At 35.2% G+C, this 22,239-nt stretch overlaps 1 protein-coding gene and 2 pseudogenes across 2 annotated transcripts in view; 2 read left to right on the top strand and 1 right to left on the bottom strand.

The window, feature by feature from the left end:
* Nucleotides 1-6,577, top strand: part of LOC147494856 (uncharacterized) — a 40,559-nt gene extending 33,982 nt beyond the window's left edge. Inside the window, exons 2-5 of the mRNA XM_086568265.1 lie at nucleotides 5,435-5,494; nucleotides 5,592-5,661; nucleotides 6,195-6,264; nucleotides 6,507-6,577. Of these exons, the coding sequence (XP_086424391.1) occupies nucleotides 5,435-5,494; nucleotides 5,592-5,661; nucleotides 6,195-6,264; nucleotides 6,507-6,577 (271 nt within the window). The remainder of the gene's footprint in view (nucleotides 1-5,434; nucleotides 5,495-5,591; nucleotides 5,662-6,194; nucleotides 6,265-6,506) is intronic.
* Nucleotides 6,578-9,994: 3,417 nt separating this feature from the next.
* On the top strand, nucleotides 9,995-13,491 carry LOC147494855 (myrcene synthase, chloroplastic-like; annotated as a pseudogene). The gene is made up of 7 exons (XR_015199537.1): nucleotides 9,995-10,009; nucleotides 11,842-12,220; nucleotides 12,332-12,543; nucleotides 12,580-12,599; nucleotides 12,630-12,758; nucleotides 12,879-13,127; nucleotides 13,246-13,491. The product of XR_015199537.1 is annotated as a myrcene synthase, chloroplastic-like (transcript).
* Nucleotides 13,492-14,274: 783 nt separating this feature from the next.
* Nucleotides 14,275-15,240, bottom strand: LOC147494854 (heterodimeric geranylgeranyl pyrophosphate synthase large subunit 1, chloroplastic-like; annotated as a pseudogene).
* Nucleotides 15,241-22,239: the final 6,999 nt, after the last annotated feature.

Raw genomic sequence — 22,239 nt, 5'->3', positions numbered from 1 at the left:
GTTTCTTCAGCTAAATTCTCGAGAAAGTTGTAAGCTTCCTCTCCATCCATTGATGTAAATTTGCCTTTGTGCATTGACTGTATCATCTGCTTGTTCATCATCGAGAGTCCTCGATAGAAAAAATGAGCCAGTGTGCTCTTGTCATATCCATGATGTGGACATGAGACTAGTAGATTATTGAATTTCTCCCAACTTTGATGATATTCTTCAGTCACTTTTCCTTTGAAATTTTTAATGGCTTGCTGCATGGCATCTGTCTTCTGGGGTGGGTAGAACTTGTTCATAAACTTTGTTCTCAACTTCTCCCAATTATCTATTGAATTGATCGGCTGTGCAGTTAACCATTCGGAGGCTTTACCTTCGAATGAGAGCGGAAAAAGAATCAACTTGATACTCTCATCTTTGACATTCTGGTTCTTGAAAGTTCTGAGGACTGATAGAAATTTGTTCATGTGAATATATGGCTGAACATTGTCTGAACCATTAAACTTTGGAAGCATAGAGATTACTGATGCTTTAAGTTCAAACTGGTTCGATTCTGTCTCTTGAAAAACAATACTGCTTGGTGGGTCTCCAATGATTGGTGAATAGAAATCACTCAGCTTCTTCCTCTGTTGTGCTTGCATGGGTGGGATAGCTTCAGGATTATTGGTGTCCACAACACCTCCATCATTGCATGCGGCCATTGTATCAATCCTGTCTAGTATTCTTGCTATGCGAAGATGATGAAAACTATCCTACTATGCTTGAATGCAATTAAACTAATATGCAACTATTCTAAATTATACTAATATGCAAAACTACTTTCCTTCAACTGGGTTGGGCTTTGCAGCTAGTATCTCGCCATATGTCTAAAGTTGTCTCTTCTAGGGTTATGGTGAATCGCTTGGATTGCTTAAGTACCACGGCCCACAGACGATAGTCCGTTTGTCAAGATTCAGACAAGAAACACTAAAGTTTGATATTTTGTTGTGTTGGCTTACAACTTCAATTGTTGAAAAGATCCTAAATGCAATTATACTAGAAAGCAATAAAACTAAACTATGATGCAACTATACTAAGAAAAATAAAAAGAATGAAGACTCGACTAACCTGGATAGTATATCTTGTCTTCAAGATGTCCTTCAAGCTTCTCTCTTTCTCAAAAGGATGGATGATGCGGCTAAAATTACCTTAAGATCCAAACTTCTAATCTTTAAAGAAAATGTTAAACATAAACAACTTAAAATGGCAGCGGCGCCATTTGACACTCTTTCAAGGCTATAATTAATTATATCCCCGGTAGCGGCGTCATTTGACACTCTTTCCTAGGGCTACAATTAATTATATCCCCGACAGTGGCGCCATTTGACACTCACTCCTTTTTGTGTGTGTAGATGGTATATGGATGATGTAGATAGATGATGGTCGTTGAACAAAAAGAAGCGTATCAAAACATAATTATCCCTCAATAAGTAAAGGATGAGTAAGGTATCATTCCACTTTTAAGTGTATGTTTATATGAAGGACAGGACTGGAAAGGGGATTTGAGGGATTAAAAACTATGATTATAGATATAGTAGATTCTAATGCTAAACTAAACTAAACTAACTAAACTTATACTAAAGCTAAGAATTGGAAATATGGAGAGAATATGAGAGAGATAGATTCAAGAGATTCAAATCCACCAATGCTTTTGATTCAATGACCTTTTGCTTCATGTTGTTCTCCAAGTAGACTACAATCGGGCAATTAAGCGAGTGCCGATGCCCTCTTGGATGAAACATCGTTAACAATTAACTCTACTCAAGGTTGTTCCTATGTTCATGTTACTAGTATCTTCTTTCCTTTTATGTGAGCTTGGGCACCTATTCAATGAATCATCATCTAAGGCAAACACAAGGAATATATCCCTTACTCTAAAATAGTACACAACTAGAAGAAAAGTAGAGAATAATAGTATAATATTCAATGACAATAAATAAAACCCTATTCTAGCATTATTTTCAATTGCAATAAATAAAAGCATGTCACTATCAAATATTCAATTGCAATAAATAAAACCCTAAGCTAGCATGATATTCAATTGTAATAAATAAAAACCTTAATCTATACTTCCATCCCCTGGTGTGGGCAATGGAACTAATAACTAAAAACATAAAGAACTAACTTGATTGAAGAACACCATAAACCAAAAGAATCATTAAACCTTAAGCACCGACTTCATCTCCTCCCTTGAAGGAGAAAATTAGCCTTTCATATAGAAGGAAGAACACGAAGAACGAGAAGAAGAAGAGTCGAAGAACATAAGACTAGAAAGACTAATTTATTAAGACTCAGCTAGTTAAAACCGTTTTTTTATTATTAATCTCTCTCTGCCTCAAGTTATGGAGACAAGAATATAAGTGAATTGGCCAAATACATGAGGCACTTATGTCCTCTACTTATAGGGGTTACAATGAGCTCTAAAAGCATTCCAAACCGTCATTTGTTTCCTAATACAAATAGACTTCTTCCAGAGTCCAACTTCATCTCGAAAACTGAGAAGGAATTGGCTACAGTGTCGATTCATGCATCTGGACGCACTATTCATGCGTCCCAGACTTAATCAATTCTTCTGGACGTTCGATCCATGCGTCCCAGACTTGATCAATGCGTCTGGACGCTCGATCCATGTGTCCCAGACGCGTAAGCCTATTTTGTCTCTTCTGCTCTATCATTTTATCCTCTTTTCCGGGATTTGGTCCAAGCAACGAATCCTTTGGCCTTAGGCTTCCAAATAGGCTTTAAAATAGGTCTAAGTCGCATCTTTAATAGCTTCAATTCCTTGGCCTTTTCCATGATTGTCCACGGGCTTCCCATGTGATCCTTAATGCTCCGTATTGCTCTGTTTTACCCCTTTTTCTCTAATATTCTACAAAACTCTCTTTTTCACCTGTAGAATCTTAAAACATAACTTACAAACACTATTAGTCCACTAAAATGGCTAAAAAAGAGGCATAATCGAGGGTTAAATTGCACTTTTTGAGCACTTATCACAACTCCCAACTAACCTTTTGCTAGTCTCTTAGCAAATAAGATAAAAAAATAGATAAGTGATCAAAATTACATTCTAAAAAATAAAATCCTAACTCACTTTTGCAGGCATCGCAATTGCATTTACCATATGCAATAAGGCTTTAAACCTTTAAGTTCCCCAAAAAGGACGAGTTATAGTCTCGTGAGGGTTTTCAGGTGATATACCCACAAAATATTGATTGGATTCTGCAAAACCTTTCGATTCATGTGTAATTGGTCTACAGGTGACGTGCATGGCTCAAGACCCATAGGTCGCATGTTCGACTCTTATACGAACACCTTTTCTTTCCGTTTTTTATAATTATAAAATCAATCCATTATGCTGGGGTTGGTGTTCCAACTCAGGATTGTGAGTCCAATGACCTTGACCAACTAAGCTGCTATTGTTTGCATGAAATGCTTTCACTCGTAACTTTGCGTAACTGTAAGTTATGTGTGGAACTTTATTTTACACCCAAACACCTTATATAATATATTCAAAATTGAACACTTTTCAAGGGTGGCATATTGGCAATAGTAGAGGCCCATATAGGTGGTGCACTGGTGCATTGGAGAGGTGTTTTTTGAATTGCTCCCTCATATGTGAAACTGTGAAAGTATAGACCGATTAAGGGATCCATTAGTTATGCCCTAATGATCTTAATGTATCTTTGAACCTTGTAGATTTTGATGGCACATGAACATTTACTGCTACAATAAATAAGCAATCACCCTTTTCATGGGAATTCATATTTGGGGGTATGCACTTATTTTGCATACTAAATTAGAATTCTTGTTGCGGATATTTCACATTAGTTTCTTATAGGAACATGCGTTGTAGCATTGTGGCGTGCTTCTATGACACCTGCTTAGTAAATCTGGTTAGCATATCTTAACTGGGTTGTGCACTTCCTCTTTTAGATGCGTACAACTATGCGAATCCTAAAACCTGAGAGGGTTATATATTTGCAAACAAAGAACACGTAGCTGATAATCATGAGTAGATTGCAAGCATAGCCACAGATTGTGCTCCTTGCAAAGGGTACCCAACTTAGGGAAATCAAAATACTTTTTGATTGACAGTAATCCACTCTCCTTAAAGAGTGACATATGGTGTAGTGTAGCTGTAGCTCTTCTTCCCTATGTTCTTCAATATCCTATTCCGCTCTATCTCTTGTTTTCAAGAGCCTTTACCAAGAAATTATGTATCCTGAGTAGCCCTCCTATTCTTTCTCAGTCCGTTTTATGTGGAATTTTATTCTGTTCAATATCTAGTAATGCTCATAGGCATGTAAGATGCTTGTTCCCACTGTAGGGGAAAGCTTTTCTTTGTGCTTGTCAATTTTCACTTTTAACTCTTGAAGAACAGTGTTACCTCATCTTACATTTGCACAAGACGACAACTCTACTCTAAATATAGCCTGTTCAAAACTGACATAGTTGTAGGAGGAATGCTTTGATAGTCTACTTATAATTTGTTTTGTTTTGTTTTTCTTGTTAACCATTTGTTGCTAATGTTGGTTTTATCTCTACGAAACGTCTGAGAATGACTCACAAAGGCTGAAATGGACATCACTCTCCTACTTTCAATTCCTTTGATCTTTATTGTAATTTTGAATGAAAATAAATAGATATGGTCTTCCATAACTCTTGGCAGGAGTGTGTTTTATATAGAATCTTGTGGCAGTTGTTAATTGCTTTTGTTTAATATGTAGTTATCTTTATCTAACTTTATCTTTGTTTTCGTAAATGGAATGCTGCTTCTTTCAAGTGTTTTTATGAGTCCTTGATGGTTGTTGATCCACACATAATAAAGTATGAATAATGTTCTACTTCTCAAGGGTGTTGTTCTCTACTACCGCCTATTATTCTCTTTCGTAAGTCTTAATATGCCATTGGGCATACAACAGAGAAAAAAAGAATATTAAGGAGGCATTTTGTTAGACATTACGCTCAATGTAATCATGAGATTAGCCACAAAAAAATAGTCTCAGATAGACCTGTACACCCTATTGACAGGTGAATCAACTGTGAAGGAACTTAGTATGCATATCTAGGATATTGCTCTCTGCAAATCCAAAATTTTGGTTGTACTTCAAAATTGGCGAAAGCAAAAGGAACGAAAGCAAAACGGCAAACGATACCCTACTCATCCTTTACTTATTGAGGGATAATTAGGTTTTGATACGCTTCTATTTGTTCAACGACCATCATCTATCTACATCATCCATACATCATCTACACACAAAAGGAGGCGTGTCAAATAGCGACGCTGCCGGGGATATAATTAATTGTAGCCCTAGGAAAGAGTGTCAAATGGCGCCGCTGCCGGGGATATAATTAATTGTAGCCCTGGAAGAGTGTCATCTAATCATGTGTTTTTTTTTTGTACGTGTAGTCATGCGACATTGGGCCTTTATAAGAAGCTTCTTCATAGAGCACCTAAAGCCTTGAACAGGTACGCACTCGTACTACCACTATAAGAATGTTGCACCTATGTTTATTTAATTTGGTTTCAGTGGAAGTCCTTAGTTCTATTGTTCTGTTATTTGCAGGTGGGAGATGTGTGGGCAAGTGAAAGTGGTTTTGAAAAGTGAAAGTGAAGATGATTTGCTAGTGTTGCAAGTAAGTTTATATGGCGTATGCATATAGTTGAGTTGTTATTGGTGTTCTTTGACATCTAGGAGGTCCTATAGTGACCATTTTATTCTTCTTCATGCTTTCTTGGAATGGTTAGCTAATGAACACAGTATTTACCCCCAGTTTGTATCCTGATAATGAAACATATTCTGAAACTTATTACAGCTTTTTAATATGTTTTAATGTCTAATAGGTCAAACACGATATGTTTCTAAATGTCGTCATGTGGTCCAACTTATTCCACTTCTGTACTAGCTCTCATCCTTTTCCTGATACAGTCGACTTGAAATATGACCTTGAACATAAGAAAATCACTAGTTCTAATTTCATCTCATGCATATGCCATATGGTTACTAGTAATACAACTTGTACCTGTTATGCGGTTGTAAACTTCTATCAAGGAGTAAGAGCAAATTCTTAAGCTAAAATAGGAACACACCAGCAAACAAACAAGCACCATAGCAAATCATGAAATAATAGAATCTTAGAATTAATTGTTTGGATGCCATTTGTTACAGGAAAGGGCCAAATCACTGAACTTACCAACCCATATTACAATTGATGCTGGAAGAACACAGATTGCACCAAGTGAGTGGGTTTGCATGAAACTTCTTTTACAAATTTGTTCAATACATTTTGTGTGCTGGACATTGAGCTAACAGTTTTGAATTTGCTTAGAATTTATACCAGTTTTCTGAAAAATAAATAACAAGGATATATCACCGCAAAAGTAATTACATAACTTTTAGATTGATTTTTTACCTCAGTTGTGTTCTCCAACTTGATTAATATCCTTCTCTTTCTCTTTATTTTTTTATTTCCTTTTCCAGATTCGAGGACAGTGATGGCTTTGCTTGGTGAGTGGTTTACTTTTCCCATTAAAATGACACTTATTAGCTAGATCTGACTAAATGACACAAGTTCTATAAGAAGTCTTACTGTTTCAATCTGAATTGAGTTTTGTGGTAATTTTTATTGGTAATATCATTTGAATATTGAAATGTATTTGCATTTTTGGGTAGCCACTACATTATTAAAACTTGTAGTAATCTGCTCATGCATGGTTAAGAACTGATGTATATAGGCAGTAGTACCAAAAATATGAATACTATTTGAAACAGCACCATTACATACGATGATTATGAAAATGGTAGAGATCTTTATAAGGGCGGTGGTTATTGAAAAAAAAATGGGTAGAGATCTTGATCAGATTAAAATGTGGATAGACTATAATAATGAAGTAAATTGTACTAGGAGTATTGTTATGTACTTATGTACTCAAGGAAGATTGATGTGTGTGTGTGTGGGGTGGGGTTGGGGGTAGGGACTACGGAAAAAGAATGCCCAACAAACCATTGTCATGGATCTTTGTAGGGTTTGACATAAGTAGTCTTTGAGTGAATATTTGCTTATATGACACCCCCACCACACACACACAAAGACACATAGTGAGGCAAAAAGAAAAAGGAAAACATTGCCATGCACCCATGCGAAGCACCTTGCGAGCAATCATATATCTCGACCGTGGAGTGGACTCGAGGACAAAGTTTCTTCAAAAACATGGGACTTTGGGATTAATTTTCTTCCGATAGAGAGCGACTCAAACACTATCTTCTTACACCGATTAGAAACAAAATTGTATTTTACAAGATGGAGATTGTGGATATTCGGGGAGAGAATCTAATCGAAAATAAGAGACCACATGAATGTCTTTTTATCGTTCTGGAAAAAGATCTCCTGTTTTTCTCCATTATTATTAGAAACAAATTAGTGTTTTGACAAGATGGAGACCATTGATATTCAAGAAAGGATCTACTCGAGAGATAAGAGACCACATTAATGTGTGCCATGCAATCTTTTTATCGTTCAAGAAATGGAGTTCCTCTTTTACCAGAGTAAAAAAATTAAAGGAATTTTCTCTGCTATGAAAATGATAAATATATTTATCTACAGACTCCATCCATTAAAAGAAAACACCTTTGGCTCGAATAGTGAACTCGAGAGAAAGAGATGACAATATGGATAGAAGCGTATAGAATGATGACCCTCATATTCATTGAGACCTCTTTAACGTTTTCTTCGTCCTTTTGCTTTGTATTTTCTTTCACTTTCATTGCAGTGATATTTATATATGCTGAAAAACACGATCTCTGAAGTTCAGATTTGAGAAAAGAAAATGTTTAGTTAAGAGATTTCTTTAGGGAGAAGCTAAAGGTGGTTTACTTAGGGAGACCTATGAATAATAAAAGGTTGGCATCCAGGGCACTCGTTGAAGCTTTGACTAATGAGGGAGCTTTCCGAAGTTCACATTCATGGCTATTGATTGTCTGAAGTGGACCATTGTGGTACCACATGGTAGTTTAGAATGACACTATTGGCTTTGGTGAATATATTGACTTCTAAGGCATTCCATGCTATGCTTATATTGTCATTGATTATGTGACAAGCATTTGAAAGATAATCTCTATAAACGATAGTCCCTCTTGAATAACTTTGTATATGCTTTTGACATTTCGGTGGAAATTCCCTATTTCATCTCGAGAGGATCTTCGACAAGACCATTGTTGATGGTGCTTATAGGGAATTTCACTATGCTTATGGGCATTTTGTCACTGCAGGGAAGCAAGTTGGTTGGACTAAAGGAGGTGTTGCCGCGTTTCTTTTCTTTGAATGTTTTCTGATTTGCAAGGATTGGTGTGTATAGAGATTACTGGTGATAAGTTGGGACCTAAGGTTTTTGTGGTAGGGGGTGAATCTGGCTCTAATGTGTGTCTAAACCTAGTACTTCACAAAAAAAAAAAAATTAGAGTATAAGGTGACACCTGTAATGCATAAACGGAAGGAGGGCGTAATGGGTGATGCAAATGAAATTTTTGGAGAATTAAGAATTATGTTAGGAGTTACCCGCTATAAGGACTTTATAAATGCTCCCAAGTTGAATGATTTGATTTTCAATCAGATAACACCTGTGCAGTTAAATCGCTACTCGCATGAAGAGCGAGTAGCGAGTAAGTGTAATCGGTCGGGGATTAATCAGGATTAATCGGACGATTTTTCATAACACTATATTTCTTTACAAATAATTATTAAATATATTTAACTTTGAAATACCAACATAATGAAGCCAATTAAGAACCCAATCAATCAATAAACAATTAAAACACTCAATCAACTAAAATAAATATGATTAAAGTATACAACTTTACAAAATCGAGGGTTGGTCAAATCAGCGAAATGTCGAGTTCAATGTTTAACATTGAAATAGTTGAAATAGTGAACACAATTACTCGGCTAATCGGGCCTAATCGGCCAAGTACTCGGGGAGTTTTTGAGCCCGATTGTGATCGGGGATTAAATTGTTAGTCAGGTCGGCTAAGCAGTGAGTAGCGAGTACTCACCGATTTAATAACCCAGGATAACACAACACTCCCTGGGAATTTATTTTCCTTATGAGAAGTTCTCACCAACCCCGAAGGCTCTCGCCGATGCGCCATTTTGAGTAGACCCAACCACCTCCACCTTGTCCATGAAGACTTGCTTTCGCTGCTCGGTCCACCCATTGTAGCAACACCTTGTCTCTACCCAAAGGCTCACTTGGCGCATCACATAATTACACAAGAAAGAAATCCCAACCAACACTTGGTGGGATTTGAACTTGCAACCTCTCCCATGAGGAGAGGGGTACCCAACCAATTGAGCTAGAAGCTCTTATGAGAAGTTGTTGTGATTAAGTTGGGCATCATTATGGTCAACACAGTCATTGTCATCTTTTTAGTGTTAGTGTTCCTCTATTAGTAGATGAAAACAAGCACCAGTAACGGTCGAATCCCTCTTACTATCTCACCTTTTGCATTTTATTTATTGAAGCCATGTAAGATTTCTATCCAACCAAGATAACTGTACTTCTATTAGTAAATCACCTGATAAATATTGCAATTTTTCATTTTTGATACTTGGGTTGAGCTACCTGAATTCCTTCTTCAGTGCGGCACTTTCGTCAAATATTCTTCTAGATGGCATTTGGGTGCCTCTGTTTAGCACTTAATTACTCTTTCTTCTACTTGTTTGTGCGAGAACTTAATGAGGAGGAACAGGTTTTCAATTCTTTCAATTTATATCTTTTGTGTGTTTTCTCTTGGCGGGACACCTGCCCGATTTGGTAGATGATGTCACAGTGCGTTGAAGCCATTGTAGCAATACCAATTTCAGCTAGCGTGGACCTTTCTTTTCGTTCATTGTATTTTGGCCCCGCAGATAGCGAGAATCTGTCAGTCAAAGAGAGATAGGTGTTTTCAAGGGTCGAATGACGATGGCGACAAATTGTTCTCTTTAGGTATTTTTTTTTATTGGCGGCCCTGTTTTAAATGAGATCGGAACTCTTTTTGATGTTGGCGGGGTTTGAGCCCCGTGCCCTCGGTATCATCACCTAAAGGTTTTACCGACTTTGCTAGTCGGCACTTGCTCTTTAGGTATTTCTTGTATACATTGTTAAGTAATGCAGACCTGAATATCTGTGTTTGCATCACAAGTATAAATTGTCTCTAGAGCAAAACATGAAATACTTGGGGCCATTTGAGTTTTGTTTGATCTGCTTTGCAGATCTGATCACTACTGACTAATGTCATACATCACGAAATTTATGGTCTTGACTCTTGATTCCCATGTCACAATTTACCTATTGGTGGTCTCATACAACATAAATTTCAATTATGTTGAGTGAGCACTGATGGGACAATTAACGATTATATAATTGAGATCAACATATATTGCATTTGACATGCCATGTATATCATTTCATGTTATCAACTCAGCGGGTAAAGAAAAAATTACTCTTGGAAGTATCAACAATATAGTAAAATCCGAATATTAATGAACACAAATCACAATCACCACGTCTCAATCTTTGGTTGAAAAGTTTGGTTATCTTGCGTGTGGCGTTATTATCGATAGTCACAATAATAATTCCCTAATCCATCCATATCGACTAGTCAATCATCCAATGTTTCTTCATTGGAAATAAAATTGTAGTAGGCCTTATGCGGTTGTACCGAAGTAAACCGAGAGAGTGTGAGAAACCAACATTGTACTTGGCTTCACTCCAAACCATCTTATGTTACCGGTCGTCTTTTGCTCACATGATTTCTTTCATTAGTTGTTCACTTATTCTAGCGTCGAACATAGTTGGACAAAGAAAGTATTTAATGGCCTTTTCAATCGGACTAGCAGTATTTAATGGTCTTTCCAAAGGGATTAAGTTGTGAATAATGATCGTGAATTGATCAACTGTCCAACTGTCTAGGACTAGACGCGTCTAGCGCAAACATTCAGTTCTATATATAGGGCTAGGTGTGTCCCTTTGAAGCTCCCTTTCAAAGTGTTAATCATTTTCGAACGATAATTGGTGTTTTTAGTTTTGTTAACGATACAAGAAGATGGTTACTTCTTGGAATTCTGTAATAACAACTGCCATGCAGATACTTTGTTATTTATAGTTTGATGATGCAGTGCTCTATCCACATTCCAAGGATAACAAATGAACTAATCGTAATGGATGCATTCCCAATTTTGTATCTGTGCATCTTTCTCCTACTTCCTATTCTTCTCCTTTAATTAATGTGTATTATGAAAAAGAGTAATCAAGGAAGCAAACACAATCTTCCACATAGCCCTCCTATGCTTCCCATCATAGGTAACTTGCATCAACTTGGAGTCTTGCCGTACCGTTCTTTTTGGAAGCTCTCCAAGAAATATGGTACAATCATTAATAATTAGCTCTGCTGAAACCGAAAGAGAGGTAATGAAAACACATCATCTCAACTTCTGCACTAGCCTGATCTTGGTGGGCCCAAAGCGTCTTTTGTACGATTACCAAGATGTTATCTTTGTTGCTCTATTATGTTTTTGTAGATTGGCACAAAATTGTCCTTGATCTTGTTTTGTTGTTGCTGCTTTTCTTCAGTGTTTGTTTTCTTGTATTTCACAGTTTTGCTTAAATTTCTTATTTCATTTGTGGTTTTATTGTTAAAAAAATACCAAAGATTAATGCTACTCCAGTTGCAATTCAGAACATTGGTACTGCATTGGCTAAGCTAGCTAGTTTCTCTTATTGAAATTAGATACTTCGTGCCGGGCACAACACAACTCCTCGTTTGTGTGTGGATGCAGATGTTTTTAATTGCTTCAAGGATGATAGCGGACAATTTAAATCAAGCCTACATGAAGACATTAAAGGAATGTTAAGTTTTAATGATGCTTCTCACCTTGCATTTGAAGGGGAAGATATCCTGGATGAGGCCAAGTACTTAACAACCACATATCTGAAGGAAATCAAAACACCTATAGGGACAAGCCTAAGTCTACCTAAGCTAGTGAGTCATTCTTTGGAGCTTCCACCACACTGAAGAATGCAAAGATTAGAGGCTAGGTGGTATACTGAAGTATGCATGAAAAAAGGAGATATTGATCATGATCTACTTAAATTTGCAATTTTGAATTTTAATATGGTACAAGAAACACACCAGAATGATCTGAAGGATATGTCAAGGTTAGGGATTGGTTGTTAATATTTGTTGCTTGATGTATGTCAAGAGTTTGAATTATTATACCTCCAACTAAAATTCAGTGATGTACTGTCTCTCTGTTCTTTTTGTTTTAGGTGGTGGAAGGATCTTGGTCTAGGCTCCCATCCCAAGTTGAGCTTTGCTCGAGACAGGTTGATGGAGTGTTTCTTTTGGACAACTGGAGTGATAGGTGATCCCAGATTCTATTACTGTAGAAAATGGTACATAAAACTAAATACAATGGTAACAACCATTGATGATGTTTATGATGTTTATGGCACTTTGGACGAGCTTACGCTTTTGAGAGGTTAGTAGGAGATTGGCTCACGTTACTTCAGTTCAGTGTATCATATACTATATATGGTGCTGATTCAACTTGTTTGACATTTTTAGATGGGATATCAACACAATAGGAGAACTTCCAGATTATATGAAAATATGCTTCCTAGCCCTATACAAGGTTGGGCTTATTTTATTCTAAAGGAACAAGGTTGGGACGCCATACCATACCTAAAGCAATCGGTATGTCCCCAATTAAGCATGTTAATAGATAATACATTTTCCTTACTGTTAATTCAGTCACTGATAAATTGATATAAGTTACCACATTAATTAGTTAATTCCTTTGAACTTTTATCGCAGTGGACAGATTTATGCAAAAGTTATTTGGTGGAGGCAAAGTGGTATTACAACAAGTATACACCAACATTTGGCGAATATCTAAGCAATGCATGTATTTCAATATCAGGGACCCTTCTGCTAGTTCATATTTATTTCTTTATAGAACAAGATATCACTAAAGAGGCTCTAGAGTGCTTAGGAAGCTGCCCAAATGTTATACGTTCTTCATCAATGATTCTTCGACTTTCAGATGATTTAGGAACATCAAAGGTGTGTAATAATGCAACATTTCTTAAACTAGTCTCAGTTGCCCAACTGCCTTGGATAGAGTAATACAAATATAATTAGAATATATAACCTACAAATTCCTTCTCTTTATTATACATAGGCCGCGCTTGAAAGAGGTGATGTGCCAAAATCAATCCAATGCTACATGCATGAAACTGGAGTCTTAGAAGAAGTTGCTTGCGAGTATATTAGACATATGATCGGCAACTTATGGAAGAAGATGAACAAAGATCGATTGGATGATTCATTTTTTTCACAAACTTATATAGAAGCTGTAGTGAACCTTGCTCGAATGGCTCAATGCATGTATCGGTATAGAGATGGACATGGTGTTCCTGACAGCTGACAGAGAGACGAAAGACCGAGTTTTGTCATTGTTGGTTGAGCCCATAATGGAGATATGAATGCTTTGTTATTTTTTGAATTGTACTACAGAATAATTGTTGAATTAACCCTCTAAATATTTTTTAAAAAAACGAATTGAATTTTTTTGATTTTGGGATGGTAGCTGGTTTCCATAAATTAGTCGACGAGATACAACATTGGTGCTACACCTAAGCTCCATGGTATTGTACCGAGGCATTTGGAAAAGAAGACGAGTTGATCAGATTGAAAGCAAACTCCAACAACCGACCAACAAAGGTATGGAGGTGTGGTGCGCTAGCAAAGGTGCACGAGGTTTTTTTCAACAAGAGTGCCACCACCATGAATCAAATGCCTTAATGGATAGCAACTTGTTGTATAATTTACTCAAATTAATCGTAACAATTCAAAGCAACAAGATGTAAATAATCTGTAGTTTAGCCAAAAGTAAATTTCAATATCAGCCAAACCGCTAAATGAGATCTAGGATTATAAAGAAGAGTAAAGTGTAGAACGACCGCACTTATAAACAGGGCATACACATAACGGAAACAAAGCACCGGGAACCTAGTTTTCACAAAAGCTTAGTATACTTGTGGAACCAAAATGCAAGTCCTAAGTCTTTTAGATGATCTACAGAGTAATTTAATACAACATCTCTTTATCCAAGATTTTGAATTTCACGATATGTTGAGTAACTTTTTTTTGTTCATCCGTTACGTTCTATGGAAAGCAATAATAACATCTTTCTCCTAACCTGCAGGTACTAATTCTGTCTTTGTGCAATGTAATTAGCTTAACAGATCTGGGTGTAGCTTTTGTGCTATTGTAGTATGAAAGTTCCTCATGAGCTTTTGCTACCAATGCATTTGCAAACTCCTTGGCTTTCTCAATCCCCATCAGCTTAGGATATGTGGCTTTATCACTTTCCAAATCCTTTCCTGTCGTTTTCCCCAATTCCTCTGAAGACTTTGTAACATCCAAAATATCATCCACCACTTGAAACGAAGACCTATATACCTTGCATATTTTCGCAATCTATCCACGCCGACAACAGATCCCCCACCCATGATCACTCCACAAACAACGGAAGCTTCTAAAAGCAATGCGGTCTTGTGCAAGTGTATGTGCTCTAATTCACTCGGATCAATTATTTTTCCTTCACTAGCAATATCAACTGCTTTGACCTCCCCGCCACCCCATCTCGATCCAACTGCTGAAGCCCGGTATTGCTATGGCCCGAACCACACGGTCGAAGACACACTCGTGGTTTCAGTTGCTACATGCTCAAATGCAAGAGATAAAAGTGCATCACCTGCAAGTAATCACTGCTGTTTCTTCACCAAAAGCCTTGTGACAAGTAAGCTTTCCACATCGAAAATCATCGTCATCCATACAAGGGAGGTCATCATGAATGAGTGACATGGTATGTATCATTTCGATTGCACAGCAATTAGGCGTCGCGCGGTACTTTCATCACCTCCCACTAATTCACATGAGGCAATGCATAAAATTGGTCGGACTCGCTTTCCACCAGCAAGGAGCGAATATCTCATTGCTTCATGAATTTTCAGGGGGGATGTTGCAATGGTATTGCCTCATCAAGGGCCTCATGCACCTGTTTATTTTTTAGCCATGTAAGTATCAAATTGAAGAGATCCAGTTTGAGTTTGCGTCTCAGACCGACAAATCACTTGGGTTTAACAGATCGCATCAAAGCAGAAGGAACCATATGGTGTCCCAACCAAAAATCAAGTCCAACATGGGAAACTCTTCTAGTGCTTTTGAGACCAAAACTAGGAAATCTTTCGAGAAGTAGAGAATTTTCCTGAGAGGACACAAAGGTGCAAAAGAAGCCATGGAAATTAGTTTATAGGATAGTTCAAAACTTGATAGAGGACTAATGGCTTCTTATAAGTACCGACTTTCAGACGTTAAATATATGATTGTTGAAGACAATACACATATATTCAAGATGCCTTTCTCTTGGCAAACATTATTCTTTTCCTACAAGTTTGGATTGTAGTGTTCTGTTCTATGATAGTTGCAGTCGTATGTATAAGTGAACAAGCTTTGAAGAAAAACTATATATACAACTCAAAAAGTAGACAGATATAATGCAGTTCGATGACAAGATCAACATATTCATGACCTTGATATGTCTAAGTTCTAAACTAGACCTCGGAATCAATAGTCACATTTTAATTTTTTTGGTTTTGCTTCTTTTTGGTGTTTTACCATGACTTGATCCCATGACCAAACTAGCTAATATTTCATTTTACATTATCTTGATATAGTCCAATTAAATGAAATACCAAAATCCAAACACAACGTCGTCTTGGTTCTATAAAATAAAATGATAATTTATGTCAAAAAATGAGAAATAGTGAAATATATATAATATATTTGGTATCTTGACTATGAGTATGAAACTAAATGGGCCTGCATTTATAGGCCCACAGTTCCTACGCAAAAGGCCCATTCTTGAAAAATAGTGAAATATATATAATATAAAAAAAAAAGAACATTTAGTATTTTGAGGATGGGAAACACAGAAGAGTAGCGAGGATTTCAGACAGTGATGATGACGAAGAAGGTGAAATCAAATCCCAAAAACAACACGAATCCCGAGAAAATGATAAGAGAAAGAAAAAACAAATACTTGTTCGTATTTATTTTAGATACTATATGCAGAATGGTTAGTTCTATTCAGTTATTTTTCACCTTGGGCGCATTATCTTTTTCGTGTATTTGTATAACTAACATCTTTTGAACTGCCTTTTCAAGCAGGAGGGTCTAACTGCACAGGAGACGGCAAAGAACGAGCCTGAGGAATCAGAGCGCATGCAGGTAACAATTCTTTCTTGAATACTTTTTGATAGTACTTATTGCTAGTATAATACGGTATGCACTCAACTTGTTACTTGGTATGTCAATGTAAGATATGATATAATAGTCCAAAGGCCACTATATCATATCCTCCATAAAGTGGTCAACCAGTCAAAACCTTATAGAGTTTCAGTTTCTAAATTGATGTGGGGGTTACTCCTTAAGTAAATATCCTATTACTCATGCCTTAATTACATTAGCTAATTAAGAGAAGAAGGTTAAATAACTTACTCCACCAATTATGGGAAGGTGGAAGACTAAAGGACTTTGAAACCACCGTCCTCTCTCCATCCTTTATATAAGAGTGGAGAAACCCCATATTTCTCTACTACAACAATCAACACATTAAAGCTTATAAAGGTTTGGAAGAGAAACGGTGATTTGCTTTTCATTATCGGATTTTACACATTATTTTCACTATGGATCAAGGTACAACCTTTTATTGATTCATTATTTACATTCTTCATATTATGTGAAATAATATGTGATTCATGATCCTCTCTATTAAATTTATGCTTACATTTGGTATCGGAGCGCAAGGTTTTGAATTACGTTTATTTTCCGTTAAAGCATATGATTATAATTGTATAATGAAGTCATAGAGCTATAACATGATAGTCATAGCATGATTGGGTGACCAAGTTTTGTCGATTCTATACCGGCGAAAGAATTTGATATACTTATTCATGGTCGTTACGCATGTGTGGGAATCTAATATCATTGTATCATGTGTAATGGGCTTCGGTTAGAAACTTAATTAGTTTGGATGTTTCCATTTTAATTAAGGTTAGATTTTAGAAAGCTTCTTCTAAGCATGTACTAGAAAAGCTTTCATATTATGATATTTTATTATTCTTCTCCGGATTCTGACTAGTTACCGATGGATAGTGCGGATATTATACCGTTTTATTTGTCAAGATCCATTAGAGTTACAAGATTAATTTTGATGGCTTTTAACGTATACTGGTATGAAGGGTTTCTTAAACCCATAAACTTTCAATCGGAATCTGGTTTTTCTTTAATGAACGGTTTTGTTTGGAGGTCGAAATTTATTGTTAATAGTTATAGGTTTTGTCCTACACAGTGGTTTTGAAGTTATAATCACCGTCTTTTTTGGGTGTTTAAATCACCCCCATACTCTCTTTTATGGTACTGCTTTTTGTTTTGGGTTTCATTGAGGAAGATGATGAGTCAAGTCAACTAAATTACTATGTTGTTCCAACTTCCCATTTATGTTTTGGATTCTAATGCAATTGTTCGATTTACCCTTATGTTGTTCTCGTTATTAAAATCTGTTTTGTATTGTTCTGTTTTATGATTGAACCGAATCGGACCAACCAATGAACTAGATTGAACCCAAAACCGGTTTACGCACCCATATAACTTGGTTTTGGCCATATATAATTCGCTTTTAAGTCTGTTTTAACGATAAGTAGCCATTACGTAGGTTTTACTTAATCCCACATTATATAAAGGCTTAAAACATTATTTGAATTTGTTTGGGAACAACTTCAGGTATATGAATGCATGCTCTATTTAATGAAGAATACATGATTATTTTCCGCTGCATATCACGTTTTAATTATATGAGCATATTATGATATTAATGTTGTTACTCATTATAATATTATTGATGTCAATTAAGAACATGGTATATACAATTTACCATTTTGGTAGCCACCAAAGTGGCCTAAAACCTTGAGAAATTATGAATGTCATATTACTATTGATGACAAACTTAAATTCATTTTAGATATTTGAAGTCATATTTTTTTTGATAACATTGTCGGATATATCTATATGATTTTTTATTTTTTATTTTTTTTAAGGTTTGTCAAGTTGGGTTTATTGACTTAATTAATGAGCTAAGCTTGCATGCATTACTTGTTCTTTATGTTCAATAGCATGCATATGATAGGATGGTTATTTCTATTATGTTACCAATAACGTTGTCTATTAATTCCTACTTCAATGATGGTTGTATAGTGAAAATAATTTGAACCCGTTAGTAATTAGGTACATTATGATGATAGTACGTTTGTTTGTTATTCCATTGCATATTTATATTTCACTATGATTATGAATTTTTTATCAATGTCATTCCATGATTTGGTACTCACAAATTAACTTTGGAGCTGCCAAAGTGGCCCAATATTATGATATTGTGAATACTTTATTATTATTGTTATTGACATTAAATTGCTGCTATTTATGGTAACAAATGGCGATCTATTAGGATCATCATGGTGATTGTTGTCATTCCACGAGTTGATATTTGCGAATATTATCGTTTGGTAGTCACCAAAGTGACCCTAACATCAAGAAGTTGTAAGTATCATTCGTATTATCGTTAATGACATTATATTGCAATTTTCTAATCATGAGGAATGTTTTATTGGCCCAAAGGTTGATAATCATTTCATTGGTTAGGAAATTGAGATAGGGTAATCCGTTTGTGTTTTTTAATTGGATCTAAACTGGATATAAAGGTTAGGTAAATGACTTATCCAATTTTTATATACAATATTATTTAGCCCTATTATAATAATATTAATATGTGAGTGAACGCTTTGTGTGTTGCATCATTAGCCCAAAGGCAATGTTGTAATGATTCTACTTTGTTCATCACTCCACTTTAAAATTTACGTGTTGTGTATCAAAATATTTATATAGTGAGCATTATTTTTCTGAGTCCCTATTCATATTGTATAAAGTTTGTAAAAATCTAAAATGTTTAAGAGTTTCTTATATGATATGTCTATATATGAAACTTTTAGAACTTAGCTGACAATGTATATAATGGGTTAAACCAAAATTTAGTTAAGAATGTGATGAGTCCTTACATTGAATGAATTTCTTACATTCTTCGTTGAAGCAATTCTAGAATTCATTTTAGTACGATGAAGGGTAATGAAATGTCATTAATTAGGTTGACTAAATTGGTCATTTAAGAAGAAGTAAGACTTAAACTGTAAGGATAATTCATCTTATGCGTTAAGGACCAGGACATAAGGAGAAGAGATTGTCCAAGCTAAAATGACCTACTCATGTTATTTAGGTTTTTAAAGAAGAATAAGACATGAAGTGCTTCTACTTCATTAAGAAATTGAAGCATCTTTTGAAAGACTGTCATAACGGAATGGTATGATTTGAAATAGAGAGTCAGCACTTTGCTTTTGTATTTTCGAATCAAACCATATTCTTCTAATAATTGGTGTATCTACTTAAGTGCTACTGTACATGTTCTTATTATGATGATAATGGATGATCATTTTGATATGGTAATGGAATATATATATATATGAGTCTTTTCACCTTTATTCATTATCGAACCTTATGTGATGACTAATACTAACAAGAATTCCATAACCATTTGAATGGAACCTCAATGATCATACATCTTCGAGTTGGAACTAAATGTAGCTAAGTTAGTGACGTGTCGTCTTTATTGTGGCATAAAAGACTTAGCTTAGAGTCATATTCAAGACAATTATTGATAGATTATTGGTAGAGTGTATGATTCTTTCTGGATCTTAGTTTACTAATGTTTTAGGTGAATGTGTGTGAATTGTATTAATGAAAATGATTCAAACACATCCCTAAAGAGCCACAATAAGTTTCAACATTTGTATCCATTCTACCACTTAATATTTCGTGATGAGGTTATCTTAACACACTTACAGATGAAAATTCACATCATGATTGTGTCAATTTATTGCATAATAAATCTCTTTAATGTACATTACGAATGTACATTCTTAAGTTTGAGAAGCAAATAGACATAAAGTGAAGATGTCATAGCTAATCGAAGTGGTGAATATTACTAAAGCTAAACTCCATGTCCTGGCGTATCTATAAAGTTTCTAGAAAGGCGTGACCTTTATGGACATAGTTAGGAGAATGTTAAGTAAATCATTTATACCCATGTCGTTATGGATTGAAACTCTAAAAGCCGCTATGTATGTATAAAGTTTCTATAAAAACAGTTCCAAAGAACTTCTTTTATAGAAACATATTAAGGCACCAGCAAGTTAATTAAGGATGCTTAGCAAAGTTAGAGTTTTATATTCTCTATGAAAGAAAATTGGATTTTCAATCAAGTTATTGGTTGTTTATTAATAAGTTGCCTTAGAAAATCCAAAGGGTATTTACTTATCTAACTATGGAACAAGAATAATTGAAACCAATAATGTTAGATAAGTAAGATTGGTGAAATCAATGGGAGTGACATACAACAAAGATATTGTGATTCATTTCAGAAATGTGGTAAATATAGAAGTTTGGGTGCTTGTCCCCATACCTTTCACTTCTAAGAAAGTTGTTGTTCCTCATGTTGTTGATTAGTTTGACAATAATGAACACCAATTGACTGATCACGTACACTCCATAATGAAATGTCACCAATGAACAGATAGTAGAATAACCACAAGGAATTGCATTACAAAATCTCAAATAGAAAAGAGGTTTGCAATTCCAAATAAGTTTGTGGTATATCTACAAGAGTCTAAGTAAAAGGACTATGAAGACTTGGTTTCATTTAAGAGGCCATAGTATATGTATTGATTATACTAAATGGATTAACAATATAAAGCAAAGTTGAAATCTACGGAACATAATGACGTCTAAGATCTTCTCGAATTGCCTAAAGGATACAAGTTCGTTGAGTTTAGCTTCAAGACTAAGCTCGACAGTACATGCAATATTGAGAAAAATAAAGATGGACTTGTTCTAAAGATTTCATCTTAAAGAAAGGTGTTGATTATTTTATGAGTCTCTATTTGTATCCTAAAATGACTCTATATAGAATTATCATGGCTAGGTGACTCATTTTAATTTTAAATTACACCAAATATATGTAAAACCGCTTTCCTTCATTGAACTTTATGTAAGTATTGTAAACGTAAGAGTCATAGTATGAACTTAAACAAAATTCCCATAATGATAGCTTAAGTTTAACGATATCATTAATTCCTTTGGTTGCATGGAAAACACTGTCTAGCAATGTATATACTTGAAGGTCAGTGGGAATTAGTTTTTAATTTCAGTCTTGTATGTTTATGATTTTTACGCTAAGCAACTGTGATTTTGGTTTATTACACAAAACTAAGAATATTGAAGAGGCAAATTATGGAGTTGTCTCATAAAGCATATATATCTTAGTAAACTTCCTTATAGATTATGTATATTGATTTGTTCAGCTACTAACGTACTTTATATGAATAGGTGACTATCTGCTCACATTTATGATGATTTATCACATATTCGTGTGATTGAATATTTAAACTCAAATCAGACAGATTATATTGCTACTGCTGAGTTTGTGGTTTGCTTTGAGACCACAATTTATGATATATAGTGTGCATATTATCTTAGAGCTTGGATTAGTTGTTTACATTATTGCCAAGTTGCTAAAACTTATGTTGCACCTTATCTTCTCCAAGAGTTATACCCGAGATTTAGGTGCAAGATTGGATTTGGAGAACAGTTATGAACTGTAGAAACATCGAGTGTATATTGATGATAATAGCACCAACTTATAATAATTGATACATTAACCATTTGGTTTCTATCAAACACGTATAATTATGAAATGTCGACTAAAATAAGAGTATTTGATATAACCCATGACGCAATGATGGTTAATTGGATTGAAATTTTATGTTTATTTCATCTAACACCTAAAGAGCTCAATTATCATGTTTCTATCATTTCTGTTTCATTAGTGGGAGTACGTACTTATTATGAATGAAACCGAATATTATTATTGGACATTAATAGGCAATAAATTTTTGCCTAACTTCTCAGTTATAGATCATATTAAGCAAGTTGCTAGTGACATGGT

The sequence above is a fragment of the Coptis chinensis genome, chromosome 6 (genome assembly GCF_015680905.1).
Source record: "Coptis chinensis isolate HL-2020 chromosome 6, ASM1568090v1, whole genome shotgun sequence".
NCBI lineage: Eukaryota > Viridiplantae > Streptophyta > Magnoliopsida > Ranunculales > Ranunculaceae > Coptis > Coptis chinensis.
The sequence above is the reverse complement of the archived record's forward strand: the minus strand, read 5'-3'. Positions and strand labels throughout refer to the sequence as shown.